This window comes from Typopeltis vanoorti, chromosome 4, assembly GCF_054136105.1.
Source record: "Typopeltis vanoorti isolate ZY-2024b chromosome 4, IOZ_Tvanoo_1.0, whole genome shotgun sequence".
Lineage (NCBI taxonomy): Eukaryota > Metazoa > Arthropoda > Arachnida > Uropygi > Thelyphonidae > Typopeltis > Typopeltis vanoorti.
Genome location: NC_143552.1, coordinates 56,707,722 through 56,733,931, shown reverse-complemented (window position 1 = coordinate 56,733,931; position 26,210 = coordinate 56,707,722). Strand labels below are relative to the sequence as shown.

At 36.4% G+C, this 26,210-nt stretch overlaps 1 protein-coding gene across 3 annotated transcripts in view; it reads right to left on the bottom strand.

The window, feature by feature from the left end:
* The window catches only part of LOC150107325 (protein grainyhead-like), a 185,120-nt gene that overhangs the window by 86,977 nt on the left and 71,933 nt on the right, over positions 1 to 26,210 (bottom strand). For all 3 annotated transcript variants that reach the window (XM_090391810.1, XM_090391812.1, XM_090391811.1), the window contains exons 2-3: positions 16,744 to 17,013; positions 8,387 to 9,539 (exon numbers count right to left, since the gene is read on the bottom strand). In XM_090391810.1, coding sequence (XP_090247936.1) covers positions 8,387 to 9,539; positions 16,744 to 16,955 — 1,365 coding nt within the window. In that variant the 5' untranslated portion in view covers positions 16,956 to 17,013. The remainder of the gene's footprint in view (positions 1 to 8,386; positions 9,540 to 16,743; positions 17,014 to 26,210) is intronic.

Here is a 26,210-nt window from a genome sequence, read left to right as displayed (position 1 = left end):
TTTAACATTTTCAGCTACTAAGCCGAACTAAAACAAATAACTTTACGAATCCCCAATAAAATGAAAATTGTTACTAAATTTAATTTAAAAGTAAATCTAAATATTGGCTGTTTGTTTATTTTCATGAGAATACCGACCAAAGGCAGGAAACCTTACTGAACAAAAATGTGGAACTTTTCAAGCGACTTAAGACCTCCAATAAACAGAAAGGTGGTGGTGGTTCACACTACACAATTTTTCGAACTCGTACCTAGAGATTTTCGCTAACATCCACGCCCATAGGAGGATTTGAATCCACAGTCTGATGCTTGCAAACCCTTCTTAACTCAGTGGGTAATGACGACACCCCTTTCGTTGGAAAGAAGACCTCGGTTCAAATCTCATCTAGGATGCCAAGAGCTTTTCAAAGATCTCAACTAAAGGTGCGTCTCATCCGGAGGTGGTGGGATTGGCTTCGCAAAAATGTGGGAGGAAAAACTCGCTAAACATCCTGCAACACTAGCAGAATAACATACACAATCACAATGCACTGACCTAATAGTTACTGCTACTCGGCAACAATTCAAAACTAAACACTCCAACTCTGGTTCTTGCAAAGAAGAGATGCTCTCGGGTCAGATTCAAATCAGCGAGGAAAATATCACTAATATAACAGCAATACTGTTATAATTTCTTTTAATAATATGTATAAAACAACCAGTATTTGACCATAATGCAATGGCAGTTATCTTCTTTATACAATATCTTTGACTCGTTCACTAAAACAGTCACCCTTTCATTCTTGCAATGATTTTGTTATCCTAAAAAAGAGCCGCCTTGTTTTTGTTCAAATATGTTTTACAAGATTTAGGTCAAAATCCGGGAGATGATTAGGAAAATTCTGGAATTTGTCTTCCCTAAACTTGTATGTTTACAATCCTAACTTTAGAAAATATCAGACATTATCGTGTGGGAATACAAAAGTTGGATCCTTAAATTACTGAAAATTAATGTCAAGTCATGAGGCGAGTGGCTTATACTTGGTTAATAAGTGTGTATTCACCAGCCAGAGACAGACAGACAAGCTGTGCCACTTCTACATGAGATGCAATATTTATCTTTCAGTTGAAAACATTTATTTAAATATTAGGTCTCACCTTCTTGAAGAATTTGACTCCTACCAAAAGACACGTGTCGTTCCTCCTAGTCTACTTTGTTGAAATATGAAAAATCGAACTGCATAGACTTAACTAACTAGCCGGCACCTTGTTGGCCGAGTGGTTAGAGTATCAGCTCTCCAGCCAGAAGGCTGCGGGTTCGAATCCCGCCGTGGGCATGGATATTTGTGATTGACTTTAGGTGGAAGATTAATTTCATCCCCCGATGTGATACCATCGCGCTAGTTATCGGTGGCTTGAATAGTAATTAAAAATATATGATATTGATAAAAAATTCTTAAACCCATCCACGATACAAATGTTCTACAGGTTTATTAATAATCTTTCATGGGTGGAAGCAACATTAAAAAAATGTTCCTGTGTCTTGCAAACATTGTATAGCAAGACATCCTTTCAGTTTGACTCAAAAATAGACAACAGTCCCATTCACATCTAGAATTCTGAACCAACATTTTATTGTCTATCCGTGTTTTATCGGATCCTTCCAAATCTATCGATCTTCCATCTTTTCGCGTTGTCGACATTACAAACAGTTTGCCGTAGTCTAGCAACAAATTACCATATTTGCGATATCATTGATTGGCTGCGTCCTCGTGAGATGACAATTAGCTTGATTTTTGCACTGTCCGCAACGTCAGTAATATAAAGCAATAGCGACCAATTGAACAGCGTCTTCTACTCCAACCAAAAAGTCATGGGTTCGAATCCCACTACTGTCATGAATGTTTGGGAATGTATTTAGATGGTCAATAATTTTAATCCCAAGTGTGGGCACACCGTCCGAGAAATGGAGGCTTGAAGTGACTTACAAAAATTAGGTTATAGAGCAGGGTTTACGTTAAAAAAAAACCTTAGTCACCCACACCATTAATGTACTATAAGTTTACAGCTGTTGGTAGGTGAAAGTCACGTTAATAAATATAAAATTATTAAATTCATTAAAAAAAAAAAGATATTTATAATACTTGTACAAATCGCGACCGAACTGCAAATGTAACAACACAAGATGGCATCATGCAACAACTAATTCTTATTTACTTTAAATAAGTAATTATTTTGTAGATTAATATTAATAATTTTGTTGTATTAAAAATGAAAGTTTATTCTAGTAATTATTGAAAGATAAATATCGAAAAATTTTTTATAAAACGCTATCATGCAATAAAAAAAATTATTACATAAAGAAATCTATCCTAATACAGATATTTGAAAATGACAAAGTACATACATTTCTCAAATGGTTTACTGCATCGCTTAAGTAAATGATACTGTGCCGTCATTCATCGCCCATTGTCTGAACTCGGAATCAATTAATCTTGGGCACAATACATTGAGTCTACAACTGGCACAAACCGATCTCACTTGGGAAAAATAATCACATCTGAGACTTCAAATAAAACATTAAAATAAATGTTTGTTTAACTTCTTTGATTATCATGTTTGCCGAGGAATACAGAGCCTGTTTCGGGCATCCCAAAACAAACTCTCTTTCCTCTTCAATGTGATGAGCCATTATTTTTTATCTCTTCGAACTTTTTTTTTTTTCCAGTTTGAGTGCAACCAACTTTCATTGGCCACTCCTATTGAGTAGAAAAGGGTCAGGGCTGTAAAACACGACTTCATTCACAGAATACCCCCCACAAGAGGTGTTCCCAAGAAGAGCACCCTTCCTGTCCACCATTGTCGCGAAGTTTTGGGCAAGTAAACAGATCAGCAAGCAAGAAGTCTTCGGCAAACGTTGTTCTAAACGATCTAACAGCATAGAGAGTAACCTTGGATCGAAGTCAATGACCTCGCCGATATACCTGAAGCGAAAGAGAGAGAGAGGATCACAGGGGGAAGGGGGGGGTGCTTTAAAAGACCGTTTACTTTCTCTCCGTAGGGTCTCCGGTTCATGGCGATGACCTGACACCTTTTGTCTCACACAGGAGTGATTGACCCACTCCACCTCTGGGTACCGAGGGGAGTCTCGCAAGTATAAGCTGTTATTTCGGGTTCCTCTATGCGTGTACAGAACCTTACGAAGTTGATGTTTGAAATCGCGCGAAAGCCCTTAGGACCGCCATGGGCGAGAAGAACTGCCGTTGTCGTCTGGGAGTCGTATGACCTTCGCAGTGGGTACAGGTGACCATGAGGTGGCTCCGACAGCTGAAGCAGTTATCATTGTGTGCATATTTGTATCCCCGGTGTCCAAGTGATGGATATAATTTATTGTTATTGTACCATCAGGGCAATGGCATGAAATGAACTGCGTTGTGCTTGCCAATTTAGAATTAGCGTTACCGGATATGCAGATTTCGGGTCATTAAAATGAATCTTTAGCCTCCTCGAGTACTTATTACCTCACATAATACTGTGGTTTAATTCGTGATGGCAAACCACCCCGAACACATAAAAAATAAAATAAAATAATAATAAAATTAAATGGTATGCATTTCTTCCGCTGCGAGTCGCTTTTTTTTTATTAGTAATTGCAGATGTAGTATTTCGCCTCTATATTTAACGTGTTTTTTCTTTAATATTTTAAGACGTTTATTTAAATAAATGAAATATGGAACATCGTACACAATTGCTAAAGGAAACCTAGTTGTTATGAACACAAAAATTTCAGTTTTACAATTTTATATTCAGTACAAAAAAGGCTATAAAAGTAGTGTAGGCTTACTATGGTCCCTAATGGAAAAGATTAGGTTTTTTTTTTTTTAACCTAAAAAAAAACTTTTATCTCTCCTTTCAGAAAAAGGGATGGGAAGAATTGTTCGCGCGATTTCGAGAGCTGATAGGAAAGGGCGTAGATCTGTAAGAAAACACCGGGTGGTGGCTTCTCGAGAAGAAATAGATGTGGTGTTGATGAGACCTTTGCTCCACTGCAGGTCTAGTGAACGATTACTTACCACATTGTGACAGGAAGAGACTCATGAAGTCTATCACACCTGTAGAAAAACCCTAACCTCCCATGCCTTTATCAAGGTTCGTTCCGAAAAGAACTGTTCACTGTAAGGAATAAAGAAGCCCGGATATTACTCGGACCCTCTTTGGAGTACGTGACTTAATGGCTTCTGTCATTCGTGATTGGTTATTCTGTTTATTAACAGAATAACTTCCCTTATTGGGTTTACAGATTCTCGTATTTATACGAACAGAGTTAGCTTTTTCAGATCCATAAAAATTCAGGCTTCAGACAAAATACTTACACATGCTGTTGTATACGTCTTCGTTAGCCCTTTGAGAACCACTGCGAGTGAACAAAATTAAGCGGAATTATTATATTCATTTAATTTTCGTTATTTTTTCTTTTCTTTTATTTTTTTTATTGAGCTCTATAGAAACTAAATTTCGTTTAAATTTCACGCGAACTCATTACTGGAATGAAGTAGTTTCCGAGTCGGCCGAGTGGTTAGCATACCCATTTTCCAACCAACAGGGTCGTGGGTTCGAATCCCGCTGTGGACGTGGATGTTTGTGATTGTGTTTAGGTGGGAGATGAATGTCATCGCCCTCTGTGAGACCACCGCTAAGCTTAGTGGAGGCCTGAAGTGGCTTCAAAAAGCTCTAGAAACCACGTTTGGTCTCTAGAGCAAGCTTTCGGACTATGTAAAAATATATAAAATTGATAAAAATGGCAAAAAAAAAAAAAAACATTGTTTGTGACAAATACTCAACTATTTTTTTTTTTTTAATTCCATTTTCCTAAAATTAAAATTCGGATTTCCCATTTCCAACACTTCACATTAATTCAGGTCCACACTTAATCAACTTCGACTGTTTCTTTTCTTTTCTTTTTAATTTTTTCTCTCTCTCTATTTCGATTCATCCGTCGTCTCTTTTTGCTACTTGACGGTTAAGTTGCTCCAGTTATCATGAAGACTGATGATACAATTCTTGGAAATGAGAACTACATGTGCTGGCTCACAAACAACCTTATGACTTCCTGATGCTTATCACCGTGCATTTTATCACAACCATTTTAACAAAAGTTCTATCACTTCAAACTAATTACGACAACCTCTGGTCTTTAGTAATAATATTTTTGGTTTACAGATCAAGTGTTGATCAATTTTATTAACTTAACCAACTAGTTTCGCCAAACTTTAACTGTTGGCGTCTTCAGGGCACTTACATATAGGCTGAAACAATCTCACAAGTATGTGTAACTATAAAACTGACAAGAATAACTGTAAAAAAACTGACTAGAATAATTACAAATAAAATAGTATCGAACGTGCGTGAAACACGTATCGCGTGTACAAGATTAGCTAGCAGCTGTTACTGAGGAACTTTCTGTAGTTTGTATTAAAGTTCATTTCTTTTGTTTTTAAAGATTTGATTAGGGTTTTCCATATCTCTGGGAGTATTAGGCCTTGATTTCTGTTAAGGTTGACAGTAGAACGGGCTACTGTGGCTGTTTCTTTGAAAATTCTTGAATGGTAATCTTCCTCTAAGTAAGGGAAACAACTTTTATCCCACTCGATGACATGGTTAGTTGTAGAGAAATGAGACGATAGGCCAGAAATGTCCTGTCTGTTGTTTTTGACATAGCCAATGTGCTCTTTTTGCCTGATTTCAAGGTTTCTCGAAGTCTGTCCGATGTAACTAGAGCCACACGAGCATGGAATCTTATAAACTCCAGCATATTCATAGAAAGGGTGGTTGTCTTTTGGAGATCTTAGTAGTTTACGAATGGATTCTATTGTCACTGACTGTTTTATTTAAATACTTGTATAAAGGATTTAATATCGAAATGGATCAGTGAACACACTGATCTAAATAAACATTGGTCCACTCAAATATCAAAGTAATTGATCTAGAACTATTTCCTGTTAAAACATCAGGTTACATCAGGAAATTATAGCGCCTTCTTTGCTAGAAGGGATTTCATCTAAGGATTGTCTTGTAGAATCTTGCGCAAGAATCTAATACAATCTAAGGAAGATTGCATTCTAAAGAAATCTGCATCTAAGAAGTTCGGAAGTCAACTATTTCAAACCATCTTGGATAACGAGGAGAATATAATAAAAACGCAACAAAATAATAATAGAATTTAAAAGTAAGTCAAGGTCAATTGTAAAAAAATAAAAATAAAAAATACTGTTTTTATTCCTTCAATTTTAGTTAAATGCGATGAAAAAAGAATTTTTAAAAATTGAAGAAATATTATATTCCAAAATAATAATAAAAAAAGACCCACGTAGAGAACATCTGGAGCTAGTAATGCACCGAAAAATGAACAAAGAAGGGCTCGGAATAAAAAAGACGGGAGATTAAAAGCGTTGTGCCTTTTTCTAGTCTGTTTTACGGTTATAAACACTTCAAGGCCGAGAAATGCATGAACATGCAAGGGGAAAAGAAATTTCAGGTTGAATCATATGCTAGAAAGAGAACAGAAGAGAATGCATTTGCTTAAAGAAACAAAAATGAAATAAAAATAGAACGAAGAATAACTGAACAACACTATGATAAATGCACATCAAAACCTCCACACTGATGACCAATATGTGGTCGTATTGAATTACCACGAAGCACCACAGTGATTGAAGATAAAAGAAACTAAAAATGGAGGCAAAATAATAATAATAATAATTCTGAATGTTCATTGAGACCAAGGAATGGCCACTTCGTAAAGGTGTGTAATGTGAAAGAGGTGGAGTTTTTGACCTTGAGTTTTATTCGTATTCGTCAGTCCACTCAGTGAATCTACAACACCACCAACAAAAGATAAAAAGCCTTAGTAACTGGGCTTTTTTCTATTCGTTGTTTAGTATTAAGAATGAATCGATAAGAATAAGGAAATGTGAAAAGACCTTAACTTAGAACTGCAATCATACAGACACCAATCAACCGAAATTGCCTGTTTAACAAGAACGTCTTTAACCATTTATTACAGCCTGGGAAAAGAGAGATCGATGTTCTTGTAAAATTCCTAATCATACTTTGCATCCCCCCCCTTCGACCCTCCTTTCCTGAATCAACAAGCAATCGAAAGTTGTGCCGACAGCACTGCGTGTATCTTAAAAGACAACAGTCAAAGATGAGCTAATATGCACCCGATCTAGAACATGTTATTTAATTTTTTTTTACTTCTAATAATTACAAGTACGGTAAATAAAACTGAACACTTTAATTGGCTAATAACCACTGCCGACAAGGTAATAAAGGTCAAAGGCCCTTCAGGATTCGACAACAGTTGATTGAACTGACAAATTAGCGTGTTGGCTCATAGTATTTATGTTGTTGTAAGAGATGGACAATTTGTTTTGTTAATAGACCATCGTAATTATTAGCTTCTTGAATCAGCTTTTTTTTTTGTACATTTAAAGTAGACCAATAAAAAGTGGAAAAACTTCCAGTGGGTAAATAAAAAATATATTTTCCTAATTATCTACATGTTGTAGCGTGTAGCACCCTTGATGGCATCCATAAAAGACAAATTTCAGAAGCATAACGACGAGACCCATCAATTCTTATTGCATAAATCGTTACGCATAAAAAATAAATAAATAAAAAACTGACTTTTCTACATCTACAGATATTCCTATGGAACCTACACTACTTACAAAAAGTTATGGAACCCCCCCCCCTTGTTTCGTAATTCCTAGAGAAAGTTCCACAGACGTGGAACGTACGTCTATGAATGCATCTGCTCCTAACCAAAGATGACATTATAGTCTGTCTGGTTGTGTTAATGTCCTGTATGAACAGTAGATCACGTGCAGCTTTAGCCTTTCTTTTCCAGTCTGTTATTTCAAAAACGGAAAGTTGCTATTCAGTGCTGTCTGGATGTTGGAGTAAATGGATTCCAAAGATGCGATTGAATGTTAAGTGATATTGCAAATTGTGTTTGAGAACGAGAAGTATCAACTACTAGTACACGTGTCTCAATGTGTACGCTCTAGTAAGTACTCACTGTCTTAAAACGGGTAGCTAATAGTGAAGTGCTAGTACGCATGCGTAACATGAAAAGCGCGAAATTATCTTTCTTTAATATGAAGGTATTTCAAGTATCGCTTTCTTTGTTATAGAATGGGTGCTATTGAGGAAGAGAGATTTATACATCGATGAATGAGCATGCGCACTGCTATTCGATGCTCATTTTCTGGAAGTAGTCATTTTACACGTAAAATATGAAAATGAAAAGAAAATTACAAATATGTCACACGTCTGATGTCATCCAAACTATTTCGAATGCAATTGATTTAATGCTATGAACAAGGTTTCACATCGCCACTTACCTGGGAGAGGCCGGTGCTGTCCCTCGGGGTAATGGTCGTGTCTCCAATTCCGCTATCCGGTGAAGGCAGATCAACAGTTAGTCCATGCAAAGCAGTTTTGTAATTAGTATTTTGACGGATGTAACGATCGACGAAGTTGGCCGTGTCTGATCCCTCGGGGTAGGTGGCCAGGTGCTGCCTCACAGTCTGATACTGGTCTGTGGTGGCGGCCGCTTGGGTGCTTGGGTTGTTCGAGTAGTAATCGCGGTAATAATCTCCTGTGGTCAGCGTGTACACTCCCGAGGCCACTGTCCGAGAGGTCGAACTCTGAGTTCCATATTGGGGTGGGGCACCGGTCACCACGGCGTTGGTGAGAACGCTGTATTGAGTAGCCACGCCCAGCGACTCGTAGGAGGGCTGCGTGATGTTGGCGAATACTTGGGTGGGGTACTGTTGGGTAGCGGCGGCACCACCCAACGATATTACCGTCGCACCGGACTGCATATCCCGTGCTTTGCCCGTCTCTGTGACGGCCGCGGTAACGGCCACGGCTGCCGGAGAGAGGGGAGTGGCTATCAGCTCCACGGGGGTGTGGGAAGGAGACTTGAGGAGCTGCTCCGGTTTGATGTCTGGAGAAGAGAGAACCGAGGAGCCGTCGGGGATGCCACCGTCCAGATTCGGCTCTTGCTTGACCTGTACGACCACACTCGCAATAGTCGATGGAGAAGAGTGATGATTGTCCGGTGATAGGGAGCTTTCGCCGTTGGTCAGCACAGTAGTCGGGCTGCTAATGATCGTTGTCACCACTGCCTTGTTCTGCTCAGTCCTCGGAGTTGCGGATGACGGTACATCACAGCACTTGGCACCGTTCACAAGGTGAGAGCCGCTTATCACTGACTCCCCAACACCACCCGACAACAGCTCCGATGGCTCACGCTTGATGGCCGTCCTATTCAGGTAAATGTCGACGTCCTGCTGTTGTAGCACAGATCCCGTTTCGGCCGTAATCGGCTCCGAACTCCGCCGCACGCCACTGGTCAGGACCGGGGTCGATGGGGAACTCGTAACCACGGTTGTGGCTGGCTTGGCTGTTCCACCGGCTTGAGACAGCTGGGCGGACGTCAGTTGGATGCTGGGAGCGAGAGTATTCGTCACCGCTGACGTCACGGTCGTGCTAGAGAGGGTGAGGGAAGAGGGAGAAAATAAAAGGGGAAATGAATAAGTGAAGAACCAGATTACCGGCTAACTTGAATATCGCATTTCGTCGTAATGCGACACCTAACCTGTGAATAAGCGCGCACGTAGCAGTGGATGCGTGCGGTTTTACGCAGCACGAGGGGTGTCTCGACAATAAATTATGACAGGTGGATTTTATTTTGTCACTTTGAAGGCACGAGCGCTAATTCACCCCCCGCCGCATCTCTTGCAAGAAGCAATGCTGACCAGACCTGTCGGAAGTTTACTTTAAGCGTTCGTTCGGTCAGTGAACAGACCTCCGGACACATCGTAGGCTGTGACGTCATCTCTTCCGTCCTAAATTTAGGTTCGGGGAGACGTCTGATTGGTCTCCGCGGTTTGATCTTAAAATGCGAAGGAGAAACCGTAATGATATTAACGTAGCTTCACACACGTTTTTTTGCACAGTGCACGAGCCGACAAGCCGTAGTCATAGAAACGAAAACGATCTCAGATATTTGATCTAAAACTACGAAAAGAGCTGCTTTAACAGGTGCCAGTGTTGTATGGTTAAAAAGAAGAAGGGAAAAAAAAAACGATTGCTATCTTAGCAGAGAGAAATTTTAGACGTAAATAAGAAAATGTTAGCTTGCAAAGGGTGTGGCAGCTTCGGCTTGTAGCACTGCTCCACATTTTAAAGTGACAATCATTGATTAGGGCCGTATCAATTCATAAAATCTAATTTTCTTATTTGATACTGCTTAAGCGCTGTCATTGAAGTAATTAATCGTAATCGAACTCTGGAAATATGATTTTTTTTTTCTTTTAGACGGTAATGTCGTAAAGTAATAAACAAATTGAAGGCAAGCCGTACTAGTATCGATTTGAGATTAGAACAACATCAACGACATTTTAGATTGCTTACGTTCTTGACAGAAAACTGTTGTTTAAATGTTTCAAGGAAAATTAAAACGCTATCTGGTTATTGCAATCTCATCACACTTGATTTTTTTAAATAATTATCTTATAGTGCTGCGCATGTTTATTATATTCTAACAATTAAGGGTTTTACCGTTTTTCACTTTTCCCAAACAATATAAGGCTGGGGAATAATAATATACATAAAAAATAGAAAAGTTAAAACATGTATTTATTATTTATTAACTTTTTGAAAAAAAACAAAATATGCTTATAATTTCTAATATAATTTCATATATGATATTTATAATGGTGTAGAAATATAATGTATTAAATAATAAACAGTTTAGAAATAATTTCTTTAAAAAACAGTTTTGAATAATTTCTTTAAAAAAACAGAATTATATTTTTTAATAATTATAAAAACATACAAACACTTTAGCAAGTTTACGGGACATCGTGAAGTACATCAAGTATTCAAAACTGTTATCAACAAAACGGAGACCTACAGATGGAAAAATAGAAAGAGCAAATGAGAAATGGTAAGATGAAATTGTTACAATAGCTGGAGCGCAAAGGATGAAAAGAACACAGCAAAACATATTATTGTCAATGAGTTGTAATCCGTCTTCGGTGACTGCGAATAAACTCTCGTATCTGTAGTTTTTAATGTACTTCTAAAACAACAGATTTTAGCATCGTGATAACATATTAGGGAGAATGAAATTTGAAGTGTTCTATGAAAATTGAAATGAGAGAAGAGAGGATTAAATATACATGGAGAATACTTGAGTGATCTACGATTCGCTATGATATTATATTAATAGTAACATCACCCAAATAATTATAACACGTGATTAAAAAATTAGAAGTCAATTCTAGAGCTGGCTATCATTTTGTAATCGGATATTTCTATGAAATCTCGGTCAATGGTGCGTGCGTGCGTGTGTGTGTGTGTGTGTTTAATGATAATAAACGACAGCCTTATCATCTGTCACGATTTATTGGTTTCCAGTTTAATATTTCAATTTCCAGCTGGAACATCGTGATACAATATCAAGATGGTCAAGATGAATATGATCTGGCTAATAACGTCAATAAAGTGTAATATTCTGTGCATAGTTACGAAAAATTTAATTTGGAAACTGTTAACATCAAAATTATGGTCTTTGAAGGTATGGAACCAATTAGAAATAAAATATGTATTGAAAATATAATTCTTTTTAAAAAAAAAAGAAAAGTGCATAGGCATAAAAGACATTAGCAAGACCAATTATTATCTATGAAAGTGACGCTTAGACCATCAAAAAATAAGAACAACAGCTTACACCGGTTGAAATGGAATTTCTGAGAACAACTGCGAGTATACGTTACTGGACAGAAAACATGGTATCTATAAGACAGTATACCCATCAATGTAGACAAAAATAGAGCATGTAAATAGAACAGACAGGACCAGGATACTCTAAAGGTTCTTCGAGATAGCTTGAGACCATAACAGGCCGCTCAGCTTATTACTACGGCACAGGATGATGATGAAAGTCTAGAGATAGACCTACAAATAAATAAACATGGACAAATAAAAAATAATGGATAGTCACTCTAGGAAAAAAAAATGAACTCAAAAACAGATTGAATAGTAAATATCTTTAAATAAATCCGCTAACGCCATTTATTCCCTATAGGTAGTAGGCGAGGCCGTTTTAGCCCTACCTAACTTTTGGAAACAGAAGGCAGTTCAATCTCCACCAGTGGTCAATGAGAGATAGCCGTACTGACAGGGACACAAAGATACAGAAATGACACAAGGCAGTAAGCAGTGTAAAAAACTTTATTAGACGTAAGTGAGCAGTTCAATAGCAGTTGGATACATAATATGGTAAACGAGGTGCATGTCTGTATCTCAGCGTTCGTAAAACGACGCATGTTCTTCGTACGACGTCGAAAGCTTGAATGAGGAAGCCCTAATTGCTCACCTGGAGCGCTGGCGAACAGTGCCACCTATCACTTTCTGGTGGCGTTTCCGGTCATGCTTTCCTATGTGAATATGGTTGATTTTAATGTTCTCTAACTCCCTTCAAAGTTCGTACGTGGAATTTTAAACAACCCTATATATGTAATGGAAATTTACCAAACTGTTTATCATGGAAGATTTACGTCCTATCAGCAATGACCTATGATGAAACTTGGAGCCTACTAGAAAGACTGAAAACAATAGCAAAACATGAAAATAGCCATTCTGGGAATAACACGGTTAGAAAAGAAAACTAATTAGTGGATAACGAAATAAACAAAGGTAATGGATATCGCAACAATAGTCAAACGCAATAAATGCCACTGGACAAGACATGTGACGAGGATGTCTGACAACAGAAGGACAATGAAAACAACAGAATGCACATCTGGAACTAGACCAGAGAGGCCAGCAGTAAGTTGAAAGCTATTATTGACATTTATGACAGAGATGCACAAACATGGCTAAAATGGAAGAAACATAAAGAGGTATTCATACAACAATCGGAAGAAGATTCCTGGTGATGATGATGATGATGGATTTCCAAACCATTGAATTTCAATATTGTGAAAAATGTTAGGAAGAATAAAAATATGCATCGTATTTTGTTTATTAGGTTCTATTTCATTGTAACTATGATTATTTAGAGTCCTTCGTAAGAGCAAAATGCTTTAATAGCAGCGTCTCTGGGTTCATAGGTGATAGATTAATGAAATCTCGCTGAGCTAACCATCCTGACGAAAAATAGAACACCATAAAACTTAAAATGAAAGGGAAAATAAAGTGTGACTGAAACAGCTGCATTTAAATACGTTTCTTAAATTAACATCCAATAAATAAATAATAATAAAAATCCTCAGAGCAAATTTTGTTTCAAATAACCCCACACAGTCCTGAAACCTGTATAATGGTAATGAAATTAGGTGTCTTTTCAGATGCGGTGCCACTGAATAAGCACTTTCCAATACAGGCCGTTTAACTAACTCAGGCTATCTGGTTGTGTGTGTGTGTGTGTGTGTGTGTGTGTGTGTGTGTGTGTGTGTGTGTGTGTGTGTGTGTGTGTGTGTGTGTGTGTGTGTGTGTGTGTGTGTGTGTGTGTGTCCCAGATTAATACTAAGTGTGAAGCAAATGTGATTTTACAACTTACGACACACACACGTAAGCCGGAACTATACCTTGTAGGATGGTTTTCTTTTGTTCTAATCGCATGTCTGTCTTTTTTATTTCTTAAATCAAACAAAAAGAACGTGCTCTTCCCTATAGGAGCTCATAATTTACTACAATAATAAGTACATAAAAGGTCAAAGTTCAGGTCAACATACCTACCGCTCCTCTTCCTAACAACAGGGTACAGCATCCGACTCAATGCTGATTACCCTACTTTAACTATCTGAGAGAAACAAGTGATTTTTTATATATATAACGCATTACGGTCTGTATAATTCCTCTGACTGCCGATAGAGGGCATTCGTATGCTGTTTTGAAGTCTACACAATAGAACTTCCTTGTGCAACTCACGGAAAATTTCCGAGTATAATGACACTTTTAAAAGGTTAAGGAATAAGAGGAAAATTTGTAAAAAGTTAAAAAAAAAAAAAAAGAAAGAAAAGGTAGAAATCAAACTGTTTTTAATGAGTAATTTCTCACTAAGGAATAGTTTACATTGATAAAAGTAATAAAGAATAAAATGAGACATTTAAAGACCAGGTATGAGTCGACCGTGAGATGCGGTGATTAATACCCTTGGAGGGTAATGGATGGCAACGCTGTACCAATGAAATTCTAACTGAGGCTCGGCTATTGCTGTTACCCTCCTGCCATGATCAGAGCTTTAATAGCTCAATAACCCCTTACCCTACACTGTCCTCTATAGATAACGGGGAAGATGAAAAGCATTCTTGCTTCGCCCCTTTAAGCCAGTCCTTATAAGGAAAAATTAATTAAAAGCACCAGCGAATCTGAAATTCTCTATACCTATAAAAATGTATATAAATAAAAAAAAATTGTTTCTAGTTTAGAATTATAACACAGAAATATACACTAGTTTTCTCTTGGAAATAATAATGCAACTTTTATATTTTACTTAATTTTTTTTTTAAATTTAAATAAATAAAAATTCTTTCTAAAATTCTAACAATACAGCATATACCTTTATGTATCCTGAATCATAGTAATACGAATAAATGATGAAAAGATTCAAAAGAAACAAGACGTGGGAAAGCATACATGTGTTGTTTTTCTGTGCATCGTCATGAAAATTGAAGTACTCGGAAAATATCATAATACATAATTGAAACATCAAAGTAGTCTCCTATTTCAGCCTTTAGGAGTCAATTCTTCCGAGTCTATCCATCAAAAACCTACGCACTAATAAGATAAAAATCAGATTCGCCAACAGGACTCTCTAAGCACCGAGAACACATTGATTTTTATCATACACTGAAATTGTTTATCAGCGAGACTTGTATATCACCTCCAATGAAAGATTATCGGCGATTAAAAAGCTCTTCGAAATCGAGGTTAGCAGAGGCGTTATTAAATATCTTTCCTTATGTTGTCTAAAACAGCGTTGACTTGCTACTAAATGACTTCAACTTCTCTAAGACGTGCCAATGCATAAATTGAGTTTTCAAACCCTTCATTCAAGTTTTGTTTCTGACCATATTTGTGATCATCGTGTGTACTATTAGTTAAAGTGTGTACCTACTTGAAATAGTCCAGTGCATACCCTCAACTACTCACACGTTGAAAGAACTGGGGGTTTTATTCAACGTATCTAAGTCATACTCCTTCCGGACCGGGTTACAAAATGACTTGCATGACCTTACTCAAGGTGGTAGGTCGTAACAACCATATGCTTATCAGCAAGTATACTCCGCTACTAAAGGTGAAGCAGGCAGGTAAAGGACACGCCTTTTCAGGAAGTTGGAGGATGTGGGCAGTTGCAGATGCAGGACCTGCCAACTTACTCGTCTGTTATTAGAATAATTTGGAGCAAGACGTGTTCAATCATCCTGCAGCTGATGATAGATCATTGTCCAGTTGACGTTTAACTGAAACCGCATACCCGTGTCTTTTGTTAACCCCTCTATCACTCAGCCTTTCCTTTGCAGTCGTTCAAGTTCCATTAGAGGCTAAAGATGCTACTGGAGAAATGGAGTTTTCCATTTTTAGGGCTGTACTATTTTTCAGATGGTTTCTCGACAGTTCATTATGTGCTGGTTTTGAATTATTATAATGTATGATAAGCTAAAAGTGGTAGGTGGTTGAATGCTGTGTTTAAATAACGTATAATGATTATTTTACGAGCGCCAAAATCTAAAATCTGACCGCTTGACAGTAGTGCCCTCTGGTTGTGAACTACTCTAAAATGCAAAATCGGTTTGTGAAGAGCCTTCTAATTTTCTTAAAATGTGTTTATAATTTAAGATTTCAATCAGAAATTTTTTGAGCCTAAGAAGGAGAAGAATACAAGGTTCGTGTTGACTACTGAGCTAAACAAGGCAAAAAACAAAAGACTTTTATTTAATCATTTTTTTTATCCCCCGTTAGGTACTATAATTTGGAACGATTCAGTAGAGATAATAATGAAATGGTCAAAGTCATTTAATACTTGAAAGTACAGAAAGAACCTGGATAAAAATGTTCCGCAGTTGTGATATTACCATCATTATTATAATAATGATATCAAGCGTATTTGTTGTCGAACCCGCATACACTTGAACAATCATTAAAGAACTTAGAGCAAGGAAATCAACTTCACTCCATACTTCAGAATAACAGTAATAGTCAATATAATTCCAGTAGAAAATATATGCTCGTCAAATAAGAATTACACTACGAGTGTGCTTGCCAGTTACCAATTTCTTCCTGTATAATTATTCTGCCTTGATCGCCACCAATACCCTACAGATGTGTGAATCATTACCGTGGTACGCTTATGAATACTATATTTGTATTTGTTTTCTATTTGTTTTCTATTTTTATTGCAGCAGGTGAAAGAGGGAATGTCGAATCACCCTATTATCGCATACCGCGAATCATTCACGTAGAACAAAGATTCCCAAACTGTCATTGTGAAGTACCACTTAACTCTTCTACATTATTTTTATATTTCGGGTTTGCTATTCAGAGGGAGATTTTTTACAGGGAAGAGTACATTTTTGTTGATCGTTAGTGTACATCAATGATGACGACAACGTATTCCAATGCTCCTTATAAATTAGCATAAAGTACAATTTATTACAAATATTAACAACGATGTGCCTACCTCCAGATTTCTGGCAATTGTGCATACTTTTCTGCCAATGCTTTGTCAGCTTTATCTAAAGGGGAGAGTTTGTAGTATTCATATAAAAGTCCCATAGCGGCATTTTGATCATCACCACCTCCGTTAATGTTCAACATTGCGGTAGTTGCAGCTGTTAGAGGATGTTCGTAAAAGGCTCGCCAACCTTCCTCCCCTTCGGGCATGTCCGTCATACGTTCGGAATTTCCCGAACTTTGTGGCACGAATTCGTCGGTGATGTCTTTGTTTTTGCTGCATCAAAAAAAAAAAAAAAGAGAGAAAAAAATGTCATTATACGTCATTGCATACGGGAAATATTACATGGAAATCAAAATGACAATCTTAATAATAAAACTCTTATTTTGATTATATTTAGATTAAACTATTAAAGCCTTAACGATTACCCAATATATGGTGTCTATTGTTTGCGTGTGGCCTTCTGGCCAGTTTGTCTGTTTCGTGAGACGAGAAATTCGAGTTTCGGAGGGGGGGGGAACCTTCCACCTCCGTATGAGATCGATTCATTTACCTTCAACTGCATTACGGAGATGCTAATTAGAATTTGTTCCTTCGCGCAATCAACTTTATTACATAAGTTATTAATAATTTAATTATTAATATCTTAAGATGTATCAATGAGGAATAGAAGTTGTGCTCTAAATTATTTTACAATAGCAACTACTTCTGCAGGAATCTTTGTAGTCGGTAGAGTTGGAATATAACGGAAGTACTGTATTTACTATATTGTAAAATGTAAGGTTCTCTTCTAAGTGTGCTATTTTTCAAGAGTTATTCATCATGCCATTTGTTACACCCCAATTATAACGAACCGTCAAAAGTATGATATACAAAACATTGAATGTTGTCGGCCAAATGTATCCAGATTTAAGAACCTTCTTGCTAACTACTCCTAATCATCAAATATCCTGAGTCAATATTTTAACAATTTAAGGTTACAATATAAGTTCTACAAGCTTTAAAATTGCCAAATTATATTCCGCGTTTAATCATCCATGGAATATGCGCTAACATAGCCAGCTGCTTTCAGCAGAAAATACCAATACAGTACACAACTTGGCTGAATGCAGCGCTATCTATCGGCGATCTTACGTACTCCTGTGTACTGGAGATTAAATATTGGCTTATTTTACACACACACACACACACACACACACACACAGATCAAATAATTTTACATTATTTTTAAGTACGGGATTCAATGATCTGACCAATCAAGCAGTTAGGCTTCTTATTAACTTAATTGTTGTAATGGTAGAACGATTAATAATATCGTCCCCATACGATTATGTTTTCTGGATGATTTGTCTGTTTTGCAGAGGAAACACCCTACCACATGTGTGTGAGAATGTGGCTTTAAACATAAAAACATCGCTCACGTTCTAGACGGGATGCGAATCCAGGTCTTTCGTCTATAGAGCATGGTCGTTATGGAGTGAGGAAAACTGATACAATACATTAGCATATCAGTTTTAAAATTGATTTTAAATACTTTGTCATATCCATTTTTTGATAAGTGGATACTTATCTACTTTTAACACTTTCATAAAAATCAAACTTTTTATGATCTCTGTGAATTTCGAATCCTGTCTAGGAAACGGAAAATTTCATAATTTTCGAATCGGGATGTATTGTCTGATGTCTTTCGTTTCTCTGGAGTATGAACAGCAACTATAATAAATCTTAAAACAATACACAATACTATACTTCATTTGGTGTGCCTGGCAGTCAGCGCAGCACGTGCAGTAGTTGATTACTGATAGATCTGATATCCCTTCAGCAAAGATGTTCAAAGTAAGTAATTTTAAAATCAATATTAATCTGGTACTAATGAATGAACCGGACTGATACTAATTCTCTTTTTCGCTTAAAACTGAAATAAAAAATGTATTTAATAAAATACGTATAGAAAAATAATTAAATAAAAATCTAACTTAGGCAAGTACTGACTCTGAGTGTTCCCAGTTGGTTCTTGCCAGGAAGGATGCTACTTAAAATCATTCATATTTTCGTAAGAAGCAGTCATCCCTACTATTACTCAATAAACAGTGTAATATTCCTTTACAAAAGGACAACCTTTTCCTTACCACAAAGGGGGGGGGGTATTAATTCTGCCCCAGCGGACTCATAACTGAATCAGCTAGTGTCAATCCATCGAAAGGAAGCAAACTTTCAATTCCCCCCCCCCTAGAAAAAAAAAGAAGTAATTTAAAGTGGCGTAATGTATAGTCCGAAAACACACACCATAAACCTGTAGTTGAAACAACAATCCTACCGACTGGAAAGAACATGATCTAATCATGATTCGGTAGACCAGCACACACACTGTAAATGACTTGCCGAGAAGAGAATAAACAGCAAACTCAGTTTCACTGTCTTGATGCCACGCTTGAATTGCTTCTGTAAACAACGAAATCAGAGAAACACGTTAAAGCAAACAAAGGAGAAATCTATTTCATCAGAATCATCAGCCTGTTCTTGTGAGTGACATAAGCCAGCAACAAAAAAAAAAAAAAAAAAAAAAAAAGCACCATAGCTGACCGAAATAGAAGACCTTACCCAAATGACAATGAGAAAAACTTAATACACATGACAGAAAGAGAAAAAAAATAATAAACGGTCTAAGAAAATAGAGATGAGGAAGACTAAAGGAGAAAAAGATAATGTGGGACAGCGGAAGTTGACTCATGTAACGCTTTATTCGTTACATTTTTTCCTCTGGAATGAAGAGATAGATTAAATAATTATTTATTTCACCGTGTGCTTATAAAATTCGCAAAACGAATGAGCAAAATAACCATCTTTGAGGCTTCTTCATCAGATGTTTCCTAAATTTTTCTCTGGGGCTTCTTCATCAAATGTTTCTTTGGGATAAGCTTAGAGCTACTTATGTCTATGGCTTAAAAAGCGTATAGACAATACATATATATTTTATAAAATAGCCATTTCCTGGAAGGAAAAGGAGGGGGTGGGGGGGAAAGCCCTGATTTAACAAAGCATGCCTATCAGTGACCTTTACTCTAATAATGATGATCGGACCATGCATGAATGACGTAATATTCGAAGGTCTGAGTAGTAAGTCATCTTGTTCGCTTTCGTCCATTGTCATCAGATTTGCAGGCAGGGATACAGTCGCCTGCGTTCCGTGAGATGACACCAATCCGAGTGGATCGAAGGAGCTGTGACAAAAGACGGTGAAATGCAATGATGGAAGACGTCCTTACTCACGGCAAGGCTATTAGTTCCGGTGAAAGGAAAGAAGACACACACACACACACACACACACACACACACACACACACACACACACACACACACACACACACACAGAAAGAGAGTGCAGACATTTGCCCGGGCTAAATCCCTGCCGAAGACAATAGTTCTATTTATTCCGTAATAAAAGTCATTAGGGTTTGCGAGGCGAGCCGAAAGAAAAAAAAAAAAAAAAAGTGAATACTTCAAAACACGGAAGCCTAATGGATTTTCATTGTAACATTTCAGAAATTGTGACGTCTCCATGGCAGTGACGTCACAATGACAATCTTCCATCGGAGTAATAAAAGAAGCAAACAACACGGAAGTGATCTCTGAGTTATGGATAATCATGGGAAAATGCGAGTGAGCTATTCAAGCACACCCGAATGGAACGAACTCGTTCCGAACACCCACTGAAGTATTAAGGCTAAGAAAGAGGAACTTCTGAAGAGTCAATAATTGAAAATGTCGTTAAAAAGTAATCATTCTTTGCCAAGAACGAGAAGAAAACACCTTTAATGAACAGACAAAAAACCAACGTGTCATATCTTCGATCAGTTTTCTAAGTCCTACAAAGAACTTCAATCACCATTACGTATCGAGGTTGTTTTCGTTTGTTTTTGGAACGTCATTCTCAAGCACGCAATTTTTTTCCACGATTATTACTGCGATGCATACAAAGATAGTCAGGAAATATTATGCAAATGCAATCCTAGCTACTCTGGTTCCTGGAATTCTCTGGTCCATCACATCCTCCCGTTCTCTAACAGACAGGCTTAGTTTCTTACTAACGGAACCGTTCGTACAAGTAGACAACATTCGACCATGACCTTTGGTGGAGTGTTTTAACCTTTCTCTCTGCTGATAAAGCGATAACAGAAGGTTCCACCGAACGAACGTTGCATAATATTTGTGGCATCACATTTAGTAGAATCAGAAGGGCTGGAACCATCCTCCAGATAACACGTATGATGGGTATCGCCCCCTGACGGGAAACTGTAGGTAGAGAGAATAATTTATGTAAATATTCGTTGGTACGGAGGTAGGGGAAATTCCACTTTCAGAAAGTATTTTACGTGACAAAAAATAAATAAATAAATAAATTTGCTCACTGCTTTGAAAAATATATGAAATTTTGAATTTTGGATTCTCTCTCTCTGTATCTATAAAAAGGCATGTGGAATAGTTTGAGAAGAATGGGATCATTTATATTACTTTTATGTATTTTTTCTTATAATTTATTCAATTTGTCTTGGAAACAATAATGTAACTTATATTTTACTTTAAATTTTAATTAAGACTTTAAATTAAGTAAAATATTCTATAAAATTATTAAAATTTTTAGTATACAGCTTTATATTTTTAATATCATTATTATTATTATTATTTTTAAATACATTTCGATGAAATAAAGTATAAAATTATAATTATTTGCGCTTTAATTTAGGGATATTAATTTTATTATTAATATTAATTTTTATTAATATTAATATATTACAGCTACTTTTATGTTTTTTTTATTATTGTTTGGTATGCATTTTGATGCAATAAAGTATAAAATTATATTTATTTTTTATATTAATTTTCATTAATATTGAAATGAATTGTAACATCTTATTTCGCAAAAGTAGGAAACGAAACCTTTCTTGTCCTATCTTCAATAAGAAAATAAAACAATAATTAATGATAAAATGCAACGAAATGCAATGAAATGCAATAAAGCATAGAAATGCAACGGCTGAAGGATAGAGAAATCATAACGATGGACTAAAAGACAATGAACGTAATTTAGTCTAAAACTGATATGACGTCATCAGTTATCTCATGGACACTTCACCAATAGCGTCATGATTTAGAATAAAGTCAATAATAAGCAATAATAGTCAAGTCAATAATGCTGGGTATAATATCCACTTAGCCTATGTAATCAGAATAAAGTTTTTCCCTTTTTTTTATGATGTACTTGAAAAAGCATCGCCCAATCAACACTCTTGTTTCCCTGCTAATTAATGATCAGCCGTATACGGCTGTTATATTAGGGTAAGCAGAGTGTATAGAACATAGTATATACACAATAATATCCTGCCTGAAACACTAATATTTCGGTTTCTTTATCAAGGTTTGTTTCCAGAAAATCTGGAGCAAACTGATAATAAAAGATATGACTAATAAGGAAAAAAAAAAAACTGGTTTGCAAAGAATGGTGACATTAATTGGTGTGTTAACACTTTAGAGCGGTCATTAAAAAAAAACAAACTGTAACATTATGAAGCAATTCTATATGACAAATGTACAAACTATAAATAATAACAATCTATATTATTATTATACCAGTAGACCAAACACAATAAAAAAAATTATTCTAATGAATTTCACGTTCTAGGAGCAGGGGGGGGGCGAAATAAGATAGAAATTTGATTAAAGACGTTCCGCAGAGCTGTGAGTTATCCTCTAAATATATTCCATTTCTTGGCATTACGAATAAAGGCGAGCATTCATCAATAGAACACTGTTGTTATCAATAATAATAATAATAAACGGCATTGATTACTTTAGCACGTCTCTCCACTCCCTTCCCTCCTTCATCCGGTTTGTATCCATCTTAAAAGCAGCCTTGGACAAAATGTTGCAAGAGATGACTCACATAAGTAAATCTCGGAAGAAATATGGACGATTCGTGTCAAGATTGCTGACGAAGTAACTTAATGCGCATGCCCTGGGTCGAATATATATCTTCAGAAGTCCATTAACTCAGAGTAGTTCCTCCCGTCTGCCACCAGGCTACGCATGGAAGTTCGCGTATTTTGGAAATTTTTTTAGAAACTATTATAATTTTTCTCATCTGTCTTGTCGCCATTTCAATTGCTTTCCTTCTATGCTTCGTTAGGCTCTTTTTCATGTCTTAAATAAAGATTTTTTTCTTGTGTTATGAGATGCATTGGAGAAGTTAAAGATTCCATTGAAGCTAACATCATTAAACATTCGCTGCTCATCAAATTGAGAGTATGAAAAATTTACATTAATTTGACACACGCTAATTAAGGATGATCTAGCTGTAACAGCATTACTTGCATTGTATTTTAATATAATGTGAATTATTATATTACAGTTCATATGGATGGGAGAATAAATAAAACAAAAGAAAGAAAATAAAAAGACACCTGTCCTAAGTCAGTTAGTGATTCCTCTCCTAATCATTTGATATACGTGCTAATGTATATCCATAGTCTACACATACTAATGATATATATTCAAAAAGGCGTCCCTTATTTAATATATTATCTCATTACTTTTAGAACTCTGTTGCTGTGGCAATCACTTATTCATTACTAACATAAATTTACAATACTTTCAAGAAGAAAAAACGTAGAAATATAAATTGTTTTGAGGACATTAAGTTTATATATATATATATATATATATATATATATATATATATATATATATATATATATATACAGGGTGTTCGGGATAAATTTGACAGTTTCGTAAGGAAAAAGAAAATCTTCTTTGTATCTATTAAATTTAATGAATTGACAAAAAAACATTACAGGCAGAGTTAATTACAATACTATCAACAAGATTTACTCAAAATAACCACCATTAGCATCGATCACAGCTTCAATTCTGCTTCGGAACCTCGAACAAGCTGATGCTACAGTCTCCCTGGGAAGGGCCGCAAAAACTGTTTTAATTTTATCCATTAACTGGGCTTTTGTATTACTGGAAGTGCGATTGGTGTCTTTTTCAACTGCGCCCCATACAAAATAATCCATGGGGTTAAGGTCTGGGGAGTTTGGAGGCCAAACATTTGGACTGGTGAAGTCGTAGAAATTTTCAGACAACCATTTTTGACTTTTCCCAGAGGTGTGGCAACGGGCCGAATCCTGCTGCCATACATACGGCCTACCATTGGCTACCCTTGTTATCCAGGGCTTGACTACAGTTAGCAACTCCACGAACAAAGCCCGAATTCCAATGTCAGGGTTCTTCAACACCTGTTCCTGCAGATTTGCGAGGAATTCTGCTGTACGAACGCAATCAGATCGTCTGCTAGGGATCTTTCTTCTTGCTACATCCTCGTAGTCACCATTGCAAGTCTCTAGTTCATGCCTGATTGTTTTTACTGTATTCAGGGAGCATTGGGCAGCAGTCGTAATATCCTTATTTTGATGGCGGGCACGAATCATCATGATACAAGTTATTCTCTTCCATGATTCAGGTGGGTTCCAGCTATCCATCCTTTCTGACATCTTGTATATGAATGAAGAAGGGTCCAAACTTTTAAATGAAGAGAAGTGTGTGTTAATACATGTAACTTACGGAAAAATATAATTAATTATAAATATGTCAAATTTATCCCGAACACCCTGTATATATAAGGCGACTAAAATGGGTACCCAGGGAGGGTAATGGATGGCAATGCTGTAGCCAATGAAGTTCTAACTGAGGCTCGGCTATTGCTGTTATCCTCCTGCCATGATCAGAGCTTTATATAGCTCAATAACACTCTATCCTTACATTGTCCTCTACGGGGAATATGAAATGCATTGCTTGCTTCGTCCATCTAGCCAGTCCTTTTAAGGATATATATATATATCGATTCTCGTCGGAGACGTGAGGAGCTGAAGGATTTTCCTCAGCCATAGCCAAGTTAGTCAGTCTTGGGCGTGGACAGCGGGGTTTTTTCCACCAGTTTATCTGGGGGTTTCATCCTCCCGCAAGCTGGCAAACCGGACCCGTGAACACACAGGCTACACAAGGAAGGCAACGGGAAACCACCTTGCGTCACTATCACCCTAGTAATCAGCTGCAACCCTCTCAAGAGAAGAAGCCACAGGATCAGATATATATATATACTGTATATACACATTTTTTTGAATGTCATTTAATAAAATTTTTATGATATTGCCTTTTAGTATTTTGTGAATTTTTCGCATAACCTTTACAACTGGACGGTTCCTTCTTTTTTTTTAATTTTTTATTTTAACATTCACAATTTGATTTCATAGTTGATAATAGTGTGAATCAAAATAAAACTATCTTTATGGATTTTTCTTGTAACAGGCTGCAGGTTCGAATATTCCACTGGATGGAGGATTGTGATCGTCTTTAGGGGGGGAGTGAATTTCATTATCGACCGGTGTGAAATCACCGCCTCACTCACTGGAGGCCTAAAGTTGCTCGTAAATAAAAAAAAAAAAAAAAGGTTTCATATTTGGTCTCCAAAGCAGGATTTCAGGACTATGTAAAACATAAATTTAAAAACTATAAAAGACCACATAAAGAAAGCAGTAATCGGATTTTTCTCATGTTTTTTTATTGTTCATCGAATAAAAATAATAATGAACACTAGATAGACCGGATGTATGTTATTCCAGTGTAAATTATTTGCATAACGGTTCTGTATATAAATTTAAAATAATTTAATATTTATTTAAAAATATTAAAATAGAGTACATAAACCAACTCAGCTTTATCACAAATATACTATCAATTTGCTATTATATTATATTATATTATATTATATTATATTATATTATATTATATTATATTATATTATATTATATTATATTATATTATAATAACACAATTCTTAAAGTTCTTAAAAGAACTGGGCGATGGACTGAGTCCTTGACTCTTTATCCCGTCATCTGAATGAAGTAAATCAGTATGGATGGAGTGTTGTTGAGCTAAAAAGCTCTAGTCATGGCTGGGTAACGGCAATAGCCAAGCCTCATTTAAAACTTCTTTGACTACAGCATTGCCATTTGTTACCCTGGTAGTCCTAAAAAGGACTTTTGATTTTAATAACACAATTCCTTATAGTCCTTATATAAGGACTGGCTTAAAGGGGCGAAGCAAGAATGCTTTTCATCTTCCCCGTTATCTGTAGAGGACAGTGTAGGGATAAGGTGTTATTGAGCTATTATTAAAGCCCTGATCATGGCAGGAGGGTAACAGCAATAGCCGAGCCTTAGTTAGAACTTCATTGGCTATGGCATTGCCATCCATTACCCTCCAAGGGTATGATTCGTCCAAACCATCTAATAACACAATTACTTCATTGTTAACTTATTGTGATATTGAGATATTAAATATTTAAAGGTGTATAATCTAATTTTGGAAATTAAAAAAATAAAAATATTAAAACAAAAATCAAATTCAAAAATTAG